The 22,660-nt window shown below is 41.2% G+C and overlaps 1 protein-coding gene across 4 annotated transcripts in view; it reads right to left on the bottom strand.

The window, feature by feature from the left end:
• The window catches only part of CUNH11orf49 (chromosome unknown C11orf49 homolog), a 181,930-nt gene that overhangs the window by 126,309 nt on the left and 32,961 nt on the right, over nucleotides 1-22,660 (bottom strand). For all 4 annotated transcript variants that reach the window (XM_027422535.2, XM_027422534.2, XM_027422536.2 and 1 more), the window contains one exon: nucleotides 12,393-12,495. In XM_027422535.2, coding sequence (XP_027278336.1) covers nucleotides 12,393-12,495 — 103 coding nt within the window. The remainder of the gene's footprint in view (nucleotides 1-12,392; nucleotides 12,496-22,660) is intronic.

Here is a 22,660-nt window from a genome sequence, read left to right as displayed (position 1 = left end):
CGCCATACATTCCAACTGCTCAGAGGCTGGAGTGTGACTGCCAGCATGAGGAGCAATGGCCTCAGTGGAGAAGGTCTGCTTTTCATTACCCTGAACACATCACAGCTAGAGTAAAGAGGAGAAACCATACAAGCCACGACTCAGGTCTCCCATTACACCTTGACATTTTTTTTAATCTTATGAGGCAGAGGAAATTAGATGTAGACAGTGAAGATAAGTGAAGAGCAAAGGGGAAGAGGAGGAAAGAAGGAAAAGAGGCAGGGAGGGAGAGAGAGAAAAAGAAAAGGGAGAGAAAGAGAAAGGAAGGAAGAAAGGAAGGAAGAGAAAGAAAGAAAAAGAAAGAAAGAAAGAAAGAAAGAAAGAAAGAAAGAAAGAAAGAAAGAAAGAAAGAAAGAAAGGAGGCTGGAGAGATAACTCAGTGGTTAAGAGTACTGGCTGCTCTTAATTGGACCCAAGTTCAATTCCCATCACCCACATGGCAGCTCACAATCATCTGCATTTCCAGTTCCAGAGGATCTGGCACCCTCACAGAGACACAAGAACAATGCACAGGACAAGTAAAATTAAGTAAATCATTTAAAGAGAGAGAAAGAAAGAAAAGCTTTGTTAGACAGTTATCCAAATGACCAATCAAGTGGCTGACACTGAGTGACCAACAGTCACGTTGAAATTGTCAGCTGCCTAGATCTCCCAAAACTACACAGAATGTAGGGTGAGGAAGAAGCACTATAAAACCAGAAGCTAGCTGGGCGGTGGTGGCACACAGCTTTAATCCCAGCACTTGGGAGGCAGAGGCAGGCAGATCTCTGTGAGTTTGAGGCCAGCTTGGTCTAAGAAGTGAGTTCCAGAATAGCCAGGTCTGTTATACAGAGAAACTCTGTCTCAAAAAACAAAAACAAAACAGGAGATAACAGAGTCCTCAATCTTGAGACCAATTCAGTTTTGATTCTATTTAAAGAGTGAGAAGAAGGGGGGCTGGAGAGATGGCTCAGCGGTTAAGAGCACTGGCTGCTCTTCCAGAAAACTGGGATTCAATTCCCAGCACATGGCAGCTCGCAACTGTCTGTAACTCCGTTTCAGGAGTCCCGACATCTTCACACCAATGCACATTAAAAAAAAAAAAAAAGTGAGATGAGGAAGATTACTACTTTCTAAGAAATAACAAAGCAGAAGAAGCAAATTGCAGCTAGGTACACAACAAAGGCTAATGGGATATGGCTAGATATTTCCTGTGTTATTTGACTTGCTTACATCACACGACACAGGTGTTATCATTCCTGGTGATAATCTAGAGCTGGAAAATCACACCAAAGACATTAACCAAGATGGCACTTAATGACAAGGCAATGAAGCCAGGCATGATCATGAGGCTCACCTGTAATCCCAGCACTTGGGAGGCAAAGGCATAAAAGAAAGATTGTTGTAAGTTCCAGGCTAGCCTAGTCTACATAGCAAGGTACAGGCTAGCCAGGCCTACATAGTGAAACCCTACCTCAGAAAGAAAAAAAGACAAAAGGTGGAATTCAAAGCTGTTTCTGGTACTTCTACAATTACGTAGGAACAATGTTTTAGCCAAACTGCTAATCAGTACTCTCATCATAGTACTCTCTACTGCCACAGCCCCAGAACCCAGCATTCTTGGAATCTACTACCCTAAAATAAATTCACAAGCTTTTTCTGATAAGACAGCATCCACATCTGATAGTCAAAGAAAGGAATCACAGCTCTGGCCTCAGGGAGAAAATAGGCTGACTCTGACTCCTCCCATGGACCCTAAGAAACAATTTGTTTGGAGGTAGGTCCTTGGATGCAGAAGCACCTGCTGTGGGCAAAGGCTCCAGGAAACCCTCATAGCACAGGGAGGCTTCATTTGCCTTTTCTCAGAGAAGAGCATCCTAACTGTCCTCCTCTCTCCGCTGTCCCTGCTACCCTATCCTGGTTTATTAAAAAGCTGCCTAAAGTGTCAGATGTCATTTTCTCCTGTTCTCCTGCCAAGGCTACCCCACCATCAGAGAGCTTTGAGAGTTCTGGGGAAATTGTGGAGACAATTAAAAGCACAGAAGAATTTAAATTGCTAGGTGATAAAAATCACATTTGTTAACTTCTGATGGACTATTTTGTGTTATTAATAGTACAGAAGATTTGTTGGCTGATATTTATGTGTGTCTACTTGACTACCAGAGGGTACTCTGGGAATTAGCAGAGTTGTGGGGGAGAGGGAGTATGAGGACTTGGACTAAGTAAGAGTCCTTTAAATTATTTATAGGTTGCAAAAAGTCAAGCTATTTCTCTAGGGAGAAATATTTCAGTGTGAAGAATTATACCTAAATTTTATAGTAGCTATTTGCAAAAGCAGCTCTCATGAAAACAGCCATTATTAGCAGGTCTTAGGAGAACTTCAGCTTCATTTCCTATTACCGGTTTCCTAGAAGTTAAGTTCCTCTCAACTTGGGAAGGGGGGGGGCGCAATGAGGAGGTAACAGGGTCCTTCTTGAAAGAGGAAAATAGGACCAGTTACTACTTTTGTAACCTTTGACTCTGACCTCTCAATGAGTTAGGGGACCAGTGAGCTGTGAAATCGCTTCCTCAGTTACCAAGTCAAGTGATGCTTGCTGGATGGTTTCCTGTAAATGATAATATGATAACATGAAGGGCTTGAAGAAGAAAGATTGGCTTTACACAATAGGTACTCCCTAGTATCCTCAACAACTCTGGATCTTTCATTGTCAAATAGAATCTCGTGACACTTAACTCACCGACTGCTTTTGCTATAGCACACCTCTGCTAATACAGAAAGAACCAGAAAACTCTGTGGATTGCACAAATGGCAGTTTAACAGAAGTGCCTGGGCCTATAACAGTACAGTGTTGCTTTTACTGAAGACAAAAATCTTTTCCCAGCAATTCTGAGTCTCTGAGAAGCCAGCTGCTGACAATGAGAAATGGGTAATTTTCAGTTTCAATGTGTCAACTCTAGCTAAGAACTGAGCTATGGAAAAAGGCAGGAGGGGCTGGATCTTGGAAGAAGCACCACCCCTTTTGAAGAAGCCTATAATAGGATTAGTCACCATTACCTCACTACACAACATTTTGACTTAATTTAACAACAATTAGTAGAGGAATCATGGGGCAGAAATGGCCCAGAGAAGGCTTAAGTCCATCACTGATTCAAAGCCGCGACCTTGGAAGTCTCTGATGTGTTTCTAGTTGCCCCAGTAATCTGCTCCTCTTCTACCATGGGCACAGGACAAGTCAAAACAACATCGCTTACATGGGAGATGCTGAATAAATCTGAAAAATCTGACAATTTTAGAAATGTCAGTTTTTGCCCTGATTGTTCTAGACTGTTCACAGGCTTTGGAGTACCTGTCTTATAAAAGAAGAAACAATCTGTTTATTATGTCATGTGTATGGTGCCTAGCAGTGCTCACAGAGGCCCAAAGAGGGCATTAGGTCCCATTGAACTGCAGTTATAGACAGTTGTGAGCTGCTCTGTGGCACTGGACCCAGGTCCTCTGTAAGAGCAGTAAGTGCCCTCCAGCCCCTGCATTATGTGTTTTCTAACCATGGATTGTTTTCATTACAATTACATATTCAGTGATTTATGAGTATGTACTACTGAGATTTTTTTCCTTTATGAGTGAATTAATAAGATTCACATTTCATGGATTTATTCTAATCAGGACAATAAAGAAGGAATTTGATTCTGAAACTTTTTGACATTAATCCAAAAAAACACATCCAACTTCCCAATTGAATTCTGATGATTACTATGTCTTAGAATGAAATTGTTGTTCATTTCTTAAAACTTGACAAAGAAAATCTCCTGCTTCCACATTTATACTACATGAAAGATAACACAAATAATTTTTCTGACTGCTTTATTACTTATCAAATATAAACAAGGCACAAGGGAGGCCACTGTCCTTTGTTAAGACAGTAAGTCCATTAGGGCATGTGCCTTGGCTTGTTCCCTGAAACAGCCATTGCCAAGAACACAGAAGCACAAAAACTAAAATTAAATTATCTTTCTTGACACAGGCAGAGCAGGTAATCAAGGCAGACAAAGAGAAGGGGAGTTACCCTGTGAAATATGTTACCTATTCTTGATGAGATAATTCTCAATATCTTTTCCAACAGTCTTCCAGGCATCGAAAAAATCATATTACCCTGGTTACTTTCTTGTTATTTTTCTCATTATAGCCATCAGCTGTATATCCTTCAGAATGTTACTTTTATGTATCTAAATTTTCAGATTGTGAAATGAGAATAATATTTATACCCTACCTCATAAGCATATGGAAATTAAATGACAGTGTATACTTAGCACACAGTGTTCAACAACTACAGCTCTTACCATCATCGGTGTGCTCTTTTGTTAAAACACTGTGTCCATACGAGGTATGCACCTTGTCTTTTTCCTGATATAGGCTATGGTAGTTTGAATATGATTGCCCCCATAATCTCATAGGAAATGGCGCTATTAGGTCGTGTGGCTGTGTTGGAGTGGGTATGGCCTTGTCCCAGGAAGTGTGTCAGTGTGGGAGCAGGCTTTGAGGTCTCTTCTGCTCTAGCTTCTCTTAGTGTGACAGATAGTTTTGTGGTGAGATATTGTTTATGATTTATTAAAGCTTGCCTGAGGATTCAGAAAGCAAAGCCAGCCACAAGCCATAGAAGACAGACTCACGCCTATAATCCCAGCAGCCAGAAGCTAGGAGATGGTGGTACACACCTTTATCCTAAAACTCAGGATTAAGAGATAAGTAGTTCTCTGTTAGTCCAATGCTACCCAGATCTACACAAGATTGAATCAGTTTAAAAGAGATCTAATCCCAATATTAGAGAAGAATATAAGATAGAAGCAAGGTCTCAGAGAGGTTTTTTCATTCTCCAGCCACATTGAGGAGAAGCAACAGTTTGAGACTTGGTGAAGCATTTGTGGATCAGTCCTTTCAGCCTGAGCTAGAGGTGAGAGCTAGGAGCCAGCTGCTTTGCTTTTCTAATATTCAGCTTGAAGCTTGAACCCCAATATCAGTCTCTGGGTCTTTTATTTTTCGTGTTTCACAGTTTGACTTCCTGTTGCCTATAAGATGTAGGACTTTCAGCTACTCCAGCACTACATCAGTACTACATCTGCCTGCATGCTGCCATGTTCCCTGATATAATGACAAAGTACTGAACCCATGGAACTGTAAGCAAGCCATCAGAAGTAAATGTATTCTTTGTAAGAGTTGCCATGGTCATGGTGTCTTCTCACAGCAATAAAAACCCTAAACAGAAAGAAGTTGGTGCCAAGGACTGGAGTATTGCTATGATAGGCCTGACCATGTGACTGTAGGAATTTGGACTTTGGTTCTTTGGGTTTGGAAAACAGTGGATTGCTTTAAGCACTGCTTAATCGGCATGGAAGCCCATTAAGCATGGAGCTAGTAGAAGCATGGAAGACAATAGTGCTAAGAGTTATTTGAACTGTGGGGGTTCACTCAAGAGGTTTCAGAGAAGAATTTTAGTGTGTTGCCTAGAGACCATTCTTGTGATATTTTGGTGAAGAAAATGGATGCCTTTTGCCCTTGTCCAAAGAGTCTTTTGCCTGAGGTGAAGAATTTTGGATTAATTCTGTTGGCAGAGTAAACCTCAAAACTGCTTAGTGTAGACTCTGTCATGTGTTTTTTAGTGGTAACACTAATGAAGATTTATAATGAAAAGGAGCAAGCAAAGCGGGGCAAAATACAGATTTTGAAAATTTTGAGGAGAAAAGGAGCACCAGTGAAGAGACCGGCTCCCCATTTCGGCAGCCATAATAGCTTGTCTGACCTTGTCTTAGTAACTAAGGTCAGATGCCTGCCCCTGTCAGCAGCCATAACAGCTGAACACATGCTTGTTTGACCTTATCCTAGTCACTAGAAAGTCAGATCCCTGCCTCATGGCAAGGAACCAATCAGAAGTTAGCTGGTGGCGCTATGCTTTACAGCACTGGGTGTGCTTTATGGACAAGTGCACAGCAATGACTCGCAGAGCATAGCAACCACCCTGGGAGGGCCTATGGGCCATAACAACCAGTTGGCCAATCAACATAGGGCAAGCCCTCCAAGCCTGGAGGCACACCAATCCTGAGCCTGTGCGTACCCCTAGACACTCCCCTTACACTGCCCTACAAGATCTCTATGCAGCCCCTAGGAGCTGTCTTTGCTAGCCATCTGCCATGGCGGGTGGGTGAAAGACCCGAGTTAACATGGGGTTAGCTCGTTAAATTATAATAAAGCCTCATGCAGTTTGCATCACGCTCTCGAATCTGCCTGGTGATTGGGGTGACCGAGGTCGTGGCCTGGGACCTCGGATACCTGAGTTTTTCCAGGGGGGTCTAACACCAGAAAATAGAATAGAGATAGATTTTGTGTTCAAGGAGCTAAACTGATTAAGAAATGAAATAAAGGGAGTGGTGACCTCAGGGCAAGATCCCACCCAGCTAAGTGTCCAATTTGTGAAAAGGAACTAAGAAAAGCTTAGAGATGGTGATGGAACCTACCTTTAATCCTGGTACTAGGAAGTTAGAGGCTGGCAGATCTCTGAGTTTGAGGCCAGCCTGGCCTACAAAACAAGTTTCAGAACAGCCTAGCTTAGGCAGTGAAAGACAGAAAGCTGGTGAAGATACAATTGAACAAGAAGGGTCATGTTCCAGCCCCAGCAAGCTGCAGAACTTGGCACGTTTGGCCATGTGATTCTGGGTTTAAAGTTAAGGATAGAAGAAAGGACTTATGGAATAAAGTCACTGATGCCAGACATGTGTCGGGGGTGTTCCTGAATGAAGGCCTAGTAGAGAGGCCATTGCGTGAAGCTGTGAAGTTGAAGCCTGGATTGCCTTGGAGACCCCAAGATGTTAGAGATGACAAAGTTGTGAAATCTCTGACAAGGAAAGCTGCTAACAAGAAGTGGAACCAGCTCAAGAGAAAGAAGTGTGTTTCAGTCAACAAAGCAGAATGGAGTTGGAGATATGGAGAAGCAGACATGGAGATTCAGAGTTTGGAGTTGACCAGCTGGTTTTGGAGAGGTAGGGATTAAAGAAAATGGGTATTTATGCAATGCTGGCTTATGATTTTATCTTTACAATAAACCTCTATCAGAGCTGGAGAGATGGGTTAGCAATGAAGAGCATTTGCTGCTCTTATAGAAGATCCAAGTTCTACTTCTAGCACCTACATGGTGGCTCATAACCATCTACAATTCCTGTTCTAAGCCAGGTGTTGGTGGCCCATGCCTTTAGTCACAGCACTTGGGAGGCAGAGGCAGGCAGATCTCTGTGAGTTGGAGACCAGCCTGGTCTACAAGAGCTAGTTTCAGGACAGCCTCCAAAGCCATAGAGAAATCCTGTCTTGAAAAACCAAACCAAAACAACAACCACCACAAAAAATCCTGTTCTAGGGGATTCAATGTCCTTCTGTGACCTCTACAGGCACTAGGCACACACACAGTACATACATACATGCAGAGAAAACACTCATACATATAAAAATAAATCTAAAAAAGTTTTAATAAACTATTAATGAAGGTAGCCTATGTACTTCTTTCCCTTGCAACCAAACCAATCACTATCTAAACTTCATAAAAAATAAAAATGACTATAAGAGCAAACAAAACAAAGTGAAACAAAAAGGCCTTCTGGCCCAATGACCAAGACCAAAGAATGTTGCTCTTTTCTATATTAGGATGTGGAGGTCAAGCTTCCTGATGCCGCAGGGCTGTAACTATCAATTTACTAGAAGGAATGGTCCTAATCCTGATAGCAATTCTCACATTTCAGCCTATTCTTTTCTCTCCTCATTATTTTCCAATGTCTTGAAAAGCCACAGTTCTCATTTTATCCTTCCCACAAGAACTGGTCACACTCTGCTGCAGTCTCTAAGTCATAGCAACTTCGCCTCATTTCCTTGGATGCATGTCTTCAGAGAGACTGACCCAGTGCTGACCTGTTCTATTCTCAGAGAAGCACCTCAATACATGCTGCTGGACAGCCACAGTTTTACAGTTTATTAAGATTTGCTGGGATACCCACTGTAAGAATGTAATGTCAGGGCCGGGCATTAGTGGCGAACGCACACCTTTAATTCCAGCACTCAGGAGACAGAGGCAGGCAGATTTCTGTGAGTTCAAGGCCAGTCTGGTCTCCAGAGTGAGTGCCAGGATAGGCTCCAAAGCTACACAGAGAAACCCTGTCTTGAAAATCCAAAAAAAAAAAAAAAAAAAAAAAAAAAAAAAAAAAAAAAAAAAAAGTAATGTCAGAATCCAGCTGCTGCTCAGGCCACAGTACACTCAGCATCCCTTCCCTTTCATAGATTCCCACAGGGCACCCTCCTGAGACAATGTCCTGTGAGTCCCTAGCTAATAGACTTCCAGGTGCCAAAAATCTCACACCTGGGTAAATGGGTTTACATCAAAGGGAGTATTGGTTGTTACATATCCTGTCCATTTCTCAACATCCTGCCTGGGTATCAGAGAACCAGGCTACAGGCTTGTGCTATAAAGCCAACCATCTTCAGAAAGGTGAAAGAACAGACTCCCACTTCTGCTAAGTAGGCCCTGACCTCCTTTCTTCAGAGCCCCAGCAATGCTCTCTGTCTCTGATGATGGAGAGTGAACTCTCCTCAGAGCCCTTGCTATCCTGTTGTTTATCCTGTTGTCTGTTTTGATAAACTCCATGTTCCCATCAATCTATCTCGGTGTTCCTCTTGAACCCCGCATTCAAAACCTTTCACTTATAGACTTGTTTGAAAACATGAACAATCAAGAGTAACATCACAGGCAAGAGAACAAACCAGCAGAAAGGCCTATGAGAAACTCCTGATACTCAATGTATGAAAAGCACAGACTTGATGAGATGAAAGTGTACAGATCACATGCTTTTTAGAAAGTTGGCTGGGTGGTGGTGGTGTTGCACACCTTTAATCCCAGAACTCTAGGAGGGAAAAGCAGGCAAAAGACTGTGAGTTTGAGGTCAGCCAGGGTCTACAGAGTGAGTTCCAGGACAGCCAAGACTACACAGAGAAGCCCTGTCTTGAAAAATAATGACAAAACCAACAAAGTCATCCCTACTGTTATTTAAAGACAGCTCTAACTGATCTCCTCAAGCACCAATGCTAGATACTTAAATGTCAATGAACTGAAGTTACCAGACAAGGCTACAGGATAAGCTTGGATGATGTAGTTCCCAGGGAGAATTCAAGAGTTGTACAGAGACTTAAAAAACTTTAGTGGTAACATTAGGCAGGAAAGTAGCTTGGAGGCAGTAGAGAAAGTAGATGCTAATATTGCAGACAATGCTTGATTTCTTAACTCTGACAGTTACTAGCTTTTGAACTTTGAAGCATTTTACCTTTAAATTGAGGAGTCCCCATCAATAAAATAGGGGTGACAATCACATCTAGTTCAAAGAATTGGAGCAGAGAAGGCACAGTATGAGTTTAAAAACTGCCACTGTCATTATTATCAGCATAGTATGTCAAGTTTTGTCTAATTCATCTCAAAGAAGAGGCAATTTCAGCCTGGTGTCCAGAACTCTGCCCAGGTTAGCTAACAGAGAACAGCTTCTTGAGAGAGTAGTGATCTTCTCTCATGAATCACTATAAACCTGTCCCTGAATGAGAGCATTTTCTCTAGATAAATCACATTCACACAGTAAAACTAGAAGCTTCTACCATTTGGGTCTCCAAATGCCACCCTACTACTTCCCATTCTGTCACAGACTTAGTCTTCTTCTTCTTTTTTTTTTTTTTAATGTCTTCCTCGCTTTGAAGTTGGTTCACGTTTCACTTATCAAAATAACTTCCCTTGAGCCAGAGCTATAGAAGTGTCAGGTATGTGCCATCCACATATCTTATAGAAATTGGTTTCTGAGAACAAGAAACAGCTCATTTGGCAACTAGATTTCTATCAGTATTATGAAAAAAAAATCTTGAGTTTTTTTCAACAGTGTATTAGTAGATTAAATTTAAAAAAAAAACAAAACTCTCAAAACCTATCAAGAGTCAACAGCACACTAGCTCTCTAGAGCTCAGTATCACTTACACAGGCCAGTGCAGTTTGCTTTTGGAGTACTAGACACATTGTACAAAATTTCTTGGAGGGAAGAGTATAGAGCTTTACTCTCTGAAATCAACAATAGATGGGGGTTGAGGAGAAAACAGTAAGTATAAGAGGATCAAGAATAAGAGTAATAGGGCAAGGCGTTGGTGGCGCCTTTAATCCCAGCACTCAGGAGGTAGAGGCAGGCAGATCTCTGTGAGTTCGAGGCCAGCCTGGTCTACAGAGCAAGTTCCAGGCCAGGCTCCAAAGCAATACAGAGAAACCCTGTCTTGAAAAAACAAAAACAAAAACAAAAAAAACAAAAACAAAAACAAAACAAAACAAACAAACGAATAAGAGCAATAGACAAGTATGCCAAAGCTTAAAATGTAGTTACTGATTCAAGACAAGTTTACTAACACTTTTACCAGTATCTTGACATCCTAATGCACACCACACCAATGCTGGAAAAACAAAGAGGAAAAGAAATGCCTATCCACAAGAAGCCAGTAAAATAATGGAAAGACTTATAAAGGGGATGGGGGCAGGTGAATGAAAGAAGGCCAGGAAGAGCATTCCCCACAAGAGTCATATTTCATTTGGCAAAGAGCTGCCAAAGGCTGGTACAGATTAAATGGCCTTGAAATTCGACCCTTATCAGTTCTGTAAAGGCAAACACGGCTATGCAATCTCAGGTTTTATTCCATGCCCACCTTGTTCTTGTCAGTCCACACCATGAGAACAAGTAAGTCTCCTGTCTCTATTTCATCCTGTAGAAGACTGAGTGAAGAAACTACTCTCTTCCCAAGAAACTTGCTTATCCTCCCAAAACTTAAAACATAAAAAACATCTAGATTTTAAGCCTGGGAAAGTGGTTCATTGGTAAAGTGCTTGCTTAACATAAGACACCAGGTTCTATTTACAGTACCATACATGAAAGAAGGAAAGGAGGGGGGAGGAAGGCAGGGAGGGAGGAAAAGCAAAGAAAAGAAAAATTAAGAGGAAAAAAGAAACCTACATTCTTCCAATTTTATTTCTGAGAATTCTAACACAGCAAAAGAACTAGGGAGAGTCAAATATTCCTTTAATTACAACCCACATTGGTTAGGCTGTTGGAACAACTGTCTGGTGTTCAAAGAGGCTCTGGAGACCTGACAATAGAAAAAGATACCTTTGTATTCAAGGAAGATGGACTTCAGTTCTGAGTTGCCTTAAAAGGAAGCTGGCAGAGATTAACTCCCCCTTTCTTAGAACATTCCAAAAACACAAGAAAAATTATATACAATAGTAAGGGCATATTAGTAATAATACTAATAAACATAAAATAACCAGTAAAAATAATACAGCTTTGTGTTTCTTTAGCATAACCTTTCATGAAGATTAAAATGCTTTAAGGTGATTAGCTTAAAAATTATTTACTAATATTCTCAAAATAGCAATCACGTTGACTTTCAAACACTCAATGTATACTTTGCAATAAAGTATGACCTTTCAAAAATATATAATCATTAAGCAATTAGTACAATGTCTTGTGAAAAGAAAAGTGTACAGGTTCAACATCCAAAACAAGACCATGAGAAAAAGCAGCCATGAAAACAACCGCCAAATAAAAGAAATCACAGTAAGTGTTGTGAATAGAATAAAGGGGGAAAAGCTAAAAAGCATAAGGGCGATGGGACTAGAGAGCCGGCTCAGTGATTGAGAGCGCTGGCCACGATTGTAGAGGACTCTGGGTTGACTCCTAGCACCTACATGGTGACTCGCACTGAAGGGACCAGCCCTCTGCTTTAGCAACCATGACAGGCTGCCCAATACGTTCCCCACCTCATGGTTTCTCTGGCTCCTGCTCAAGCCAGCCACCATGTTGGACAGACCAAGCGACCAAGTTAATGCAGTTAACTCGTTAATGATAAAAAAAAAAAACCAAAAAAAAAACTCTTTGCTTTTGCATTGGAATGGGTCTCTTGGTGACTTTGTGGTTCAGAATTTGTGTACGTGAGACAAAACACTCACGCACATAAAATTTAAAAATAAATTAAACTTAAAAAGGGAAAACCAACAAACAAAAGTCATAAGGAACCTAAAGGAACACACCTAATGGATCAAAAAACTACTACAGTCCTGATCATTCATGAGACACTGAACAAAGCAGCTGCACCAAAGGCATATTCTTGCTCCTACACATGTTGGCCAGCCTTCAACCAACCTACCGAACCAAGAGTCATTGTGGCTATCTAATCACCACTGGCCTATGTATCATGACTGGTTCATGTATCCTACCTGCTTCCAAATACCTCATTTGAGCCTGCCCAATTAGCAAAGCATTCATGTACTCACTATTCAGTGAAGAACCGGGCAATGCCATACTGGCCAATATCTTCCTTGTTCTCCAGCAGCTGGCACACTGCATCCTCCATGTACGTGAGGACATGTCGCTGAGCTGCAAACAGAAAAAAAGAAAGAAAAATGAGAGAGATTAAAAAAACAAAGAGTTCTACCAATCCCAAGGAGAGCCATGTAAGTCAAAGTATTATCTCTGTCCTGGGAGAGTGGATTAAAATAGAGACACACAGCTTGCTGGCCATACTATGGAGCTATGACCCCAAAGGGTGAAAGGGATGAGTGCAAGACATGACCTACTGAGACCTGACTAGCTGTCAGCACTGCCTTCCAGTCTTGTTTTCAATTAACCAAGAACTTCAGCCCCTCTTTCCTGCAGGCTCTTTCCTCGACACCTTCCATCCTTTCCTATCTGTGCATGGGCAAAATTATATTCCAGGAAATGGTTGACCTGATCCTAAAGAAAATTCAGATCTCTAATTTTAAAAAGTCATGGGAAAAGGTTAAGGAACATGAAAATTTCAGTGTTGTCACAGGTGTACATCATTAACCCTGGAAAACAGCAAGAACTTAGTAGCTACACTTATTATTAGATATACACAGCCCGAATTTGTTGTTACTGGGAAATTGTGAACTAATCACTATCTTGTCAAAATAAAGCTTGACACAGAAAGACTGTTAGGGACTGAGGAGAGGGACACAGAGGGTAGAAAAAGGAGGGTGGATATGATCAATGCATGATGTACATATGTATATGAAAAAGTCACAGTAAAATCAATTTGTACAATAATTAACAATAATAATGTTAACAATTAAAATTTATTTTTACAAAAACATGATCTTGTAAAGATAGACTAGATACAGAGGTACAGAGATACATTTATTTGTTGTTTTTGTGAGACAGGATCTTACTCAATAGCCTTGGTTGGTCTGGAATCACTATGCAGACCAGGCTGGCCTTGAACTCACAGAAATCTGCCTGCCTCTGCCTCCCAAGCTGGGATTAAGGGCATGTGCCTCTGTGCCCAGTATAATAGTACATTAAAGTTGGAAAGACCTGGGTTTGAGTAGCTACCTTTTGAAGCTTAATTTTGAACAGTTAACTTACACTTGTTTGGGGCTTATCTAGTGTACAAAGCTATGTATTTAATTCTATAGTAAAGACAAACAGGAAAAAGAATAAAAAAGAAGACGCTTGTAAGCCACTCCTGAGAGTAAAGCTGTAAAATACATTCTAACACTGTTCTCAAAATATTAATCATCATAATCAAGATGTGAGAAGAAAAACATAGCCAGACTAGTATTAAAAACACAGCCACATTTTCACTGCTACATTCTCCTTCCTTTCTTCTACCCACTTAACACGGATCTTACAAAACCCTTCCTTCCTCAGACTTTCTGGCTTCTGATGACTTACCTGCACCTAAGGCTAATATAAGAATTCAGTATGCCCTCCCTCCTTTTGATAGTAGAAATGAAAGAACTTCTACTTAGAAGCAAATCCTGTGGCTTCTCCTCCCTAGCTCCAGGGACTAAAAGTCAGTGGGAGTGTTTTTATAGTAGTTAGAATCAAAGTATTTTCATCCTAGAGGTCAGAAAAGGAGAATTTTTTTTTTTTTTAACAGACAGTAGGGGGTGTAGGGTTGTACTTGTTTAACATTTATCTTCCAGTCAGACTCTTGGTTTACGATATTACAAATAACACCTACCATTTTTGAGCCCCTATCCAACATATTGAACAATGTGCCAGGTAACATACTAATTGTTCTAATGCATTATTTCATTTAATATTAGCATCCATCTTCTGATAAGTATTTGTAGACTTCTATTTAATAGTTGGGACAGCTGAGACTTAAAGAACTAAAGCAACTTGCTCAAGATCACAGATCTAGTAGTAAGAGAAGCCGAGATTCAAACCAAGGTTTGTCTTTTCCAAGCATCCATGCTCTTCACAAAAATGCCTCCTCGTTAACACTTTACAATCAGCCATGGAAGTAAAGTTATCTTCATGTTACCCAGAACATAAGGCATAAGTGTAGCAAAATCACCTGAGGGATGGGATCCAGCCCTGTCCATGTGAACTGTGGGCATACATGTACACACATGAGTGTCACGTGTGTGAGCACCTTTTTGTCCTGTCCCTGCCTGTACACTGACAAGCATCTGTGTGAAGTCAGGACTTGTCTTCAGATTTTCAAGTGTCTTACCAAGAACCATTCATTCTACTACAAAGTATTCACCCCACCCCTTCGAAGGTCACAAAGTGGAACTAGAAAGCGCTGATGCTGTCTTTAATCTCGGCTAAGGGTAGGAGTTAAAAAGAGCCACAGAGACAGGAGGAGAAGACAAAGGAGGAGAAGACTCCTCTGTGGGAATTCCAACCAGCCAAGAGCAAGTGTGAAGCTCTGTCTAATTGCTCTTCCTGTTTTCCTCACCTGCAGCTCTTATCAGTCTAGTGCTCTCTGTGGTTAAGTGCACCACCCAGCCCTGAAAATCCTTACAGTTGATCAAACTTCAATGAGACTTAGTAAGTCCAAGGCTCTTGCCCAGCAATAAACGTGGAGTGTGCCGCTTTGTACTGGTTTGTAAATGCAAAGGAATAAGCTTTAATTTATGTGAGTGATTAAAGAATTCAAACAGCACACCTGCACCCCCGGAGGGGAAAGATACCTGGGCACCTGAGCTGCCTTTTTGGAGAAGGAGAAGCATTTCAGACTGGCTTTTCCTCTTCTGCTTTGCTGTGACTTCCACAACATGATCAGGATTAAGTCTTCCAACCAGTACCAATAAGGCTTCACTGGCCTGAAATCCCCATTAACGCCTAGTTGCAAAAGTCATGATCAGATAGCATTGTCTGAGATAGTCATTTATACTTTCATCATGCTAAAATGAAAGATCCAAGTAAACTGAAGAAGTAAACACTGCCTGATCCTTATAAGGGAGTGACGGAAACTGTGGATCAGAAACATCTTGGTTCTGTTGACTCAGACTATGCTGATCACTCTACCTCCTTTTTTTTTTTTTTTTTTTTTTTTTTTTTGTTTTTTTTTTGTTTAGTTTTTCGAGACAAGGTTTCTCTGTATAGCTTTGGAGACTGCCCTGGAACTCATTCTGTAGACCAGTCTGGCCTCAAATTCACTGAGATCCACCTGCCTCTGAGTTCTGGGAATAAATGTATGTATCACCACCACCCAGCCACTCTGCCTCTTTATAGTGCAGTGGCTCCTGCTTAAAAATAGTTGGGACTAAAAATGTGTCTGATAAAAAACTACTTTAAATCAGCACTCGGGAGAGGCAAATGGATATCTGTGAGTTTGAGTACAGCCTGATCTACATTGTGAATTCCAGGGCAGCCAGAACTATGTAGAGAGAACTTGTCTCAAAAAAACAAACAATAACAAAAAGATTTTATGTCTATAATAATTTACATAATCATATATCCATTTTAGCTATGGCTTTTAAACTTGAGGGAAGCTTTCACTTATTAACTGCTAATTACTCAGAGAGCCCTAATTTACATGGGGAAAGTCCAAAATGGTTTCCTTTTACTCTCTTCCCAAACATAAATACCATCAAAGTGCTAGCTATTTATTTCACAATTAAATGATAAGGGAGCCTATTTGGAAATTCTTGCTTGAGGGGTCTAGAATTTCCACCTACAACATTAGCTACATCATTTTCACTTTTAAATTATCATTTAAAACAGTCTCAACACTTGAGTAAACAAGTCTTACCAGGAATATATTAATGAATTACTATACATGCTAGCAATAAATACAAGGGAATAGTAGTGTAGGAAAAGGCAAAGTGTATGTATGTATATATTCTATCTTAAGCCTGATTTTCTCCTCTCATGCCAGAACTTTTTTGAAGCACTCTTTGTTCTTTGAGCTCTCAAAGGCTGGATAGCACAAATTAAGTCTGCTTAGTCACCAGCCTGTCCATGTAAACTGCTTATAGGTCTCAAGTTCAATATCATTTATAAACTACTAACATCATCCTATATATGATCATGTGAAGTACAAACAAATAGCTAAATGGATTAACAAGTTACCAGACTTCTAAGTCCATTATCTCTAGCTTCCATCTTTCTTGGCATTAACTGGGTCCTAGGAAACAGTGTGTTCTGCTCAAACATTTTATCATCTGCAACCACATCTTTGATCTTGGCCCACACTAAACCAATTGCCCTTGACCAAAGAGGGTGAGGAAATGAGAAAAACTATCACATTTAATTCCCATACAGCTCAGTGACGTAGGTAACAGTTTCTTCTGCAGCAGAGAGAGGTCAGGGAGCTGAAGTCTGTGTGACTGCTGGAGCTAGGATAAACACCTAAGTTTGACCCCAAAGCTCAAGTTCTTCCATTTGGCTTCACTATCACTCAAAGTAAAGAGCAAGTTGGTTTACTCTTATAATTCCAGCACTCAGGAGGCTGAGGCAAGAGGATTGTTACAAGTTCAAGACTAGCCAGGGCTACACAGCAAGACTCTGTCTCAATGAAACGAGGGAGGAGAACAAAGTAAGAAAAATCCCAAATCTTCCACGTGTCCCTTCTAACATGTTCATTAGCTTTTCACTGTTAACACTAGGGAAGGTGCTTATATGGGTAAAATAGACAGTTAAGTCATAAACTTTATTAAACACCTCTAGGCTTTTATCTCTAGGCTTTCATTTTTTTTTTATGGGTTCAGATGACACAGACAAGACATAGACTAGTCAATGGACAGCACTTCTCTTCAGTTTAAGAGGCAGACCTTCTTCATTCCTTTTTCTAATTTCCTTATCTTGCTGAGACAGGGTCTCAGGTAGTCCAGGCAGGCTTTGAACTTATTATGTAGGATGACCTTAGAACTCTGATCTTCTTGCGTCCACCTCCCAAATGCTGAGCCTGAATGTACACACCACCACAACCAGTTTTGTGAAACCCAGGACTTTGGACATGTGAGGCAAGCATTCTACTAACTGAGCTGCATTCCCACCCTAAAAAGAATGCTTTCAAAAAATGCAGAAATAAGGGCTAGCAAGATGGCTCAGAGGTAGGGATACTTGCCATGGAGCCTAACCTTTTGAGTATAATACTCAAAACTCACGTGGTAGAAAGGAAAAAACTGACTTCCAAAAGTTGTCTTTTGACCTCTAAACATGTACCATGTGGCATGCTCACACCTCTGCCCCATACACACACAAAATAAATAAAAACATAAATAAATAAAATTTTTAAAGTTTTTTCTCAGATTTTTTAAATTTAAATTAGAAACAAGCTTGTTTTACATGTCAATTCCAGTTCCCTCTCCCTCTCTCCTCCTCCCCTGCCCCCCACCAGCTCCCTATCCCATACCTTTTCTGCTCCTCAGGGAGGGTGGGGCCTCTCATGGGGGATCTTCAAAGTCTGTCATGTCATTTGGAGCAGGGCCTAGGCCCTCCCCTGTGTGTCTAGGCTGAGAGAGTATCCCTCCATGGGGAGTGGGCTCCCAAAGTCCATTCTTATACTAGGGACAAACACTGATCCACTGCCAGAAGCCCCATACATTGCCCTGGCCTCCTAACTAATACCCATGATCAGGGGGTCTGGATCAGTCCTATGCTGGTTTCCCAGCTAACAGTCTGGGAGCCATGAGCTCCCCCTTGTTCAGATCAGCTGTTTCTCTGGGTTTCTCCAGCCTGGTCTTGACACCTTTGCTCATCACTCCTCCCTCCTTGTCACTGGATTCCAGGAATTCAGTGTTTAGCTGTGGGTGTCTGCTTCTGCTTCCATCAGCTGCTGGATGAAGGCTCTAGGATGGCAGAGCCATAAGGTAGTCATCAGTCTCATTATGGAGGAAGGGAATTTAAGGAAACCTCTCCTCTGTTAGTTGAGGTTATCCTTGTAGATCTCTGGACATTTCCCTAGTGCCAGATTTCTCTTTAAACCTATATTGGCTCCCTCTATTATAGTATCTCTTATCTTGCTCTCTATTCTCCACTCCCACTCAACCTTTCTGCTCCCTCATGTCCTCCTCTTCCCTCCTCTTCTCCCCTTCTCATTCTCCTAGCACCCTCCCCCCTCCTTCCATGCTCCCAATTAGCTCAGGAGATCTTGTCCCTTTCCCCTTCTCCAGGGGACCATGTATGTCTCTCTTAGGGTCCTCCTTGCTTCCTAGCCTGTTATTTTTTGTTTTTGTTTTTTGTTTTTTAATCTGGGTTTCTCTGTGTAGCCCTGGCTGTCCTGTAGACCAGGCTGGGCTTGAACTCAGAGATCCACCTGCCTTTGTCTCCAGTGTGCTGGGATTAAAGGCATGTGCCATCACCTCCTACCATTAATAAAATATTTTAAAAATATCTAGAAATATACATTCTGGTTTTGCTTTGTTTTTATCTAAATGACAAAAATATGAATGCACCTTGTTTCCACTAGATGTCTGGTTAACTTTCATGAAACAATACAAAATCAATTTACCCTTTGGGTACTTCCCAAAGGTACGTATTTCCCTACTGATACACATTCAAGTTGTCTTCATGTTTTTTACTGTAACAAATTGCTTTGTGTTCAACTACTCCCACCCTCACCCCACCCCCACTTAAATACCGAGGATCAAAACCAGTGCTTTGTGCATGGTAGGCACAAACTAACTGAAAGCCCCAACCCCCACCCCCCACCCTGCATATATGTACAAGAATTTTTACTATAAAGTAGCCCCCTCAAAACAGAATTGGCATTTTACAGGATACATCTATCTTCTTGTTTACAGATACAAACAACAAAATGGGTATTCCAAGCTGGGCCTGGTGGTACATGCCTATAATCTCAGTACTCAGGAGGGGAGGACAAGCAGGTCAAGAGCTCAAGGCAAGCCTCAGTTGCATAGTAAACTGGAGGCCATGCTGCAACTGCCTGAGAACCTGTCTGAAAAATCTAAAACAAAGCCGGGCGTTGGTGACGCACGCCTTTAATCCCAGCACTTGGGAGGCAGAAGCAGGCGGATCTCTGTGAGTTCGAGGCCAGCCTGGTCTCCAGAGCGAGTGCCAGGATAGGCTCCAAAGCTACACAGAGAAACCCTGTCTTGAAAAACAAACAAAAACAACAACAACAACAACAAAAACTAAAACAAATAACAAAAAAGTGGCAAGAGGTGACTAAAGATCTCTGTGTAAAGTAGAGGATAAAAAACTAAAGTCTACTTCACTCAGTCTGAAGAGGCATTGTTGTACCAGTTAACAGACATAGAGAACTGAGAGTCAGCCATTTAAACAATCTCTGGCCAGCCATTAATCCTCCCCTCTCCCTTCTCCTTCCCTAAAACAGGCAATATATTTTGAAGATGCCAATTAAGGCCAAGTGCTTAAATTCCATTGCCACAGCTTTTCCAGACTAAATCTCATAATACAGAATTAGTAGGTTGGAGTCCAGCAATTCCAAATACCAGAAACTACAGAATTTCTTTTTAAAGAGGCTTCCATTGAGATTCAGGCTTGGGAGTGCTCAGTTAGCTAATCATAACAGAATGTACTCCTGAACAGCACAGGACTCTAAAGTGGCATTTACACTTCCCACAGTTACAACTAAAGAACCCATGAAGAGCCAAGTAGTGCCTGTCATGACAAAAACTTTGCAAAGAGAGTTACCCATGGAGGAATGCAGTTATCAAGTCAACGTGCATAAATCTATTTTCCAGAAAACATAATAAGTTTTAGGTTTCAAACCCCAACCCAACCCTGTAAATTATCAATCCTGGGGTCAGTGGCATGCCACTTACAATGTTACACCAGGCAATGAATAGTAAAGCCACAGGGTAAAAATGAATTGTCCTATATAGTTTCCCAAAGTTGTAATTCTTGGAGGGCAATTTACAGATCATGTTTAAATTCAGAGTTTCTTACATTGGCAATGTGAGATTTAACTCAAGTTAGTGATAATAGCTATAAGATACTAACTTAAAACTGTTATAATTTACCTGATATTTTACATTATTTTGTTTTTTTAAATAGTTGGCACTCACATAACAGTAACAACTTCTCACTTCTCCCACAATGGCAACTAGACAACTCTCATTTAAGTTGGCTAAACTTCTTGGGCTTAGAATTCCTGCCCTTTCACCTTGTACAGAGAAGGCCTCTGTGAAAGGTGGAGATTGTTTTCAAATGGCAGGCTCACCTGTCAAATCCCCACTAAGAGCTGTCCACAGCCTGCTCATGGATATGGCTGGAACAATGCTCGGTAATCCCAGTCATTTCTATTTCTGTTACAAAAGCAGAGGAGGCCATTGTAGATATTTATAGATGCCCCAGAGGCCCAGGCCAAAGTGCACAAAAACCACATGGGATGAATGACTGAACAGCACAGGATAGACAGGGAGGCCCCAGTTTACTTGACTCACAAGACTCATGCTAACATTTAGCATACCATCTACATTAATGGTATAATGGTATAAAACACCCTATGAAAATATACACTGTATCATTTTACCAAACCAATAATCCTTGATTCATCACTTTTAGGAAGGTTGTACTAGCCAATCCTGCATTCCCACCAGGCCCAGATCAAATGCCATCCATCTATTAACTTCAGAATGTGTTCTCGAATTCTCTTCCAGCTACAAACAACATTTTCATTTTGTGAACCACCTAACACCTATCCTAGATGTGTCCCTGGCACCTTCTCCTGTACACAGGCTAATCCTGCTACCCACGTGCAACACATTTTGTCAGACCTTTTGTTCTTTAACATGGACAGGTATTATGACGCTTTTACCTTTTATTCCCTTTAGCATTCAGGGTCATTCGGCATCTTCCACACAGCAGTCATTCAAATGTTTACTGACTGATTACATAAACGGTGCCGCTTTTTATTCAATGCAAGCACCACAGGCTTGTGCTTCCCAGGTGGGAAAAACCCAGTACCAAAACACACTCTACTACAATATTAGGGTTCTTGCTGGAAGCCACTTTTGTCCTCTTCTCAACCACTCTTCTGCATATTGCCTTTTTACTGCCTTCTCTCTATTCCAGTGAGAAAGCACTTGTCCCTTCTATTGTTACTAAAAGCCTCATTATGTTCAAGGTAAAGTGAAAAACTGCATTCGATGCAATTACCAGTTCCTCACAAATTTGGGGGCTACTTGTCATTTGGACATCCAGGACTTGAATAAAAGAAAGTCCAAATTCTTTTCACTGCTAAAAACTATTTCTTTTTAGACAGAATGGAAGTCCACAGCACAGGAAGCAGTGCTCAGTAAGCCACCGTTCATAAACAGCTTTGCTGAAAGCATAACAAAGGTTCTGTTGTGCTCTTGCATGGCAAGGCCAGTGAGCAGCAGGAGCAGATGAACTCTTTAAGAAGCAAGGGTTCTGTCTTCATGCAAATGTTTGCATTAATAAAAAATGAAGAAAAAGATATAGAAAACGCAGGCTAGCTGGATATAATAGGTCACTAAATGGGAGGTTTTTCACATTTTCCAGGCGGAGTCAGCAGGTCTTTTAAAAACTTTGTCATTCTGAACATTTCACAGACATCACAAGAAAGACATGCAAATAACAGAAGCAAATCAAAGGACGTCCCGCTGCTCTGCTGGCGCCTCCCTCATCCATGCCTGGTTTGTCATTTTCTGTTAACCCTAGAGCAGGCTGCTATTTTGTTGAGGAATGGAGTCCCTAGCCCAAGTGGCAGTACATGTCCAGCCAGCTGGCCCCAGCACTGATAAAATTACAATGCAAGCCATGTACTACCACTCAGGGACACGTGCTGCCAGGCAACAAGTGCAGTGTGTGATTTTTACACACTTGGTTTGCAAATCTGCATGGGAAAGAACCTCTAACAAGCCACTTCACAAGATGTGGTCTTCTCAAGTGTGCACATCACTAAGTAGTTCTCTGAAGGATTTGTGAGGTCCGTCCTTCAAAGTGAAGCATACAGTCAGGACCATAAAATAAAAACCTAAAGGGGAGGGCTACTACTATGTGCCAAAGCCGTGCACAACGTCTCACTTAATCTCCACAACCACAAACTAAAGCAGATACCTATCTCACCTTATAGCTGTGGAAACTGAGGCTTAAGGAGGTTATATAATTATCCAAGGACACTTAGATAATAATGGAAGCCAAGGCTCAAACTCCACCACTCCATACATTTTATTACACACATTTTTTTTTTAATGGGGAATAGACCAGAGTCTAGTATTTAATAGGCAAGTGCTGTAATGATGAGCTAAACTCCCAGACCATATATGGCATTCAAAACCACCAGGCTAGCCCTCCTCCATTTAAATCATCTGGAGAAGTATTGTTCATT

This window comes from Cricetulus griseus, chromosome 6, assembly GCF_003668045.3.
Source record: "Cricetulus griseus strain 17A/GY chromosome 6, alternate assembly CriGri-PICRH-1.0, whole genome shotgun sequence".
In the NCBI taxonomy this organism is placed as follows: domain Eukaryota; kingdom Metazoa; phylum Chordata; class Mammalia; order Rodentia; family Cricetidae; genus Cricetulus; species Cricetulus griseus.
Note: the sequence above shows the minus strand (reverse complement) of the source record. Positions and strands in the feature narration are given on the sequence as shown.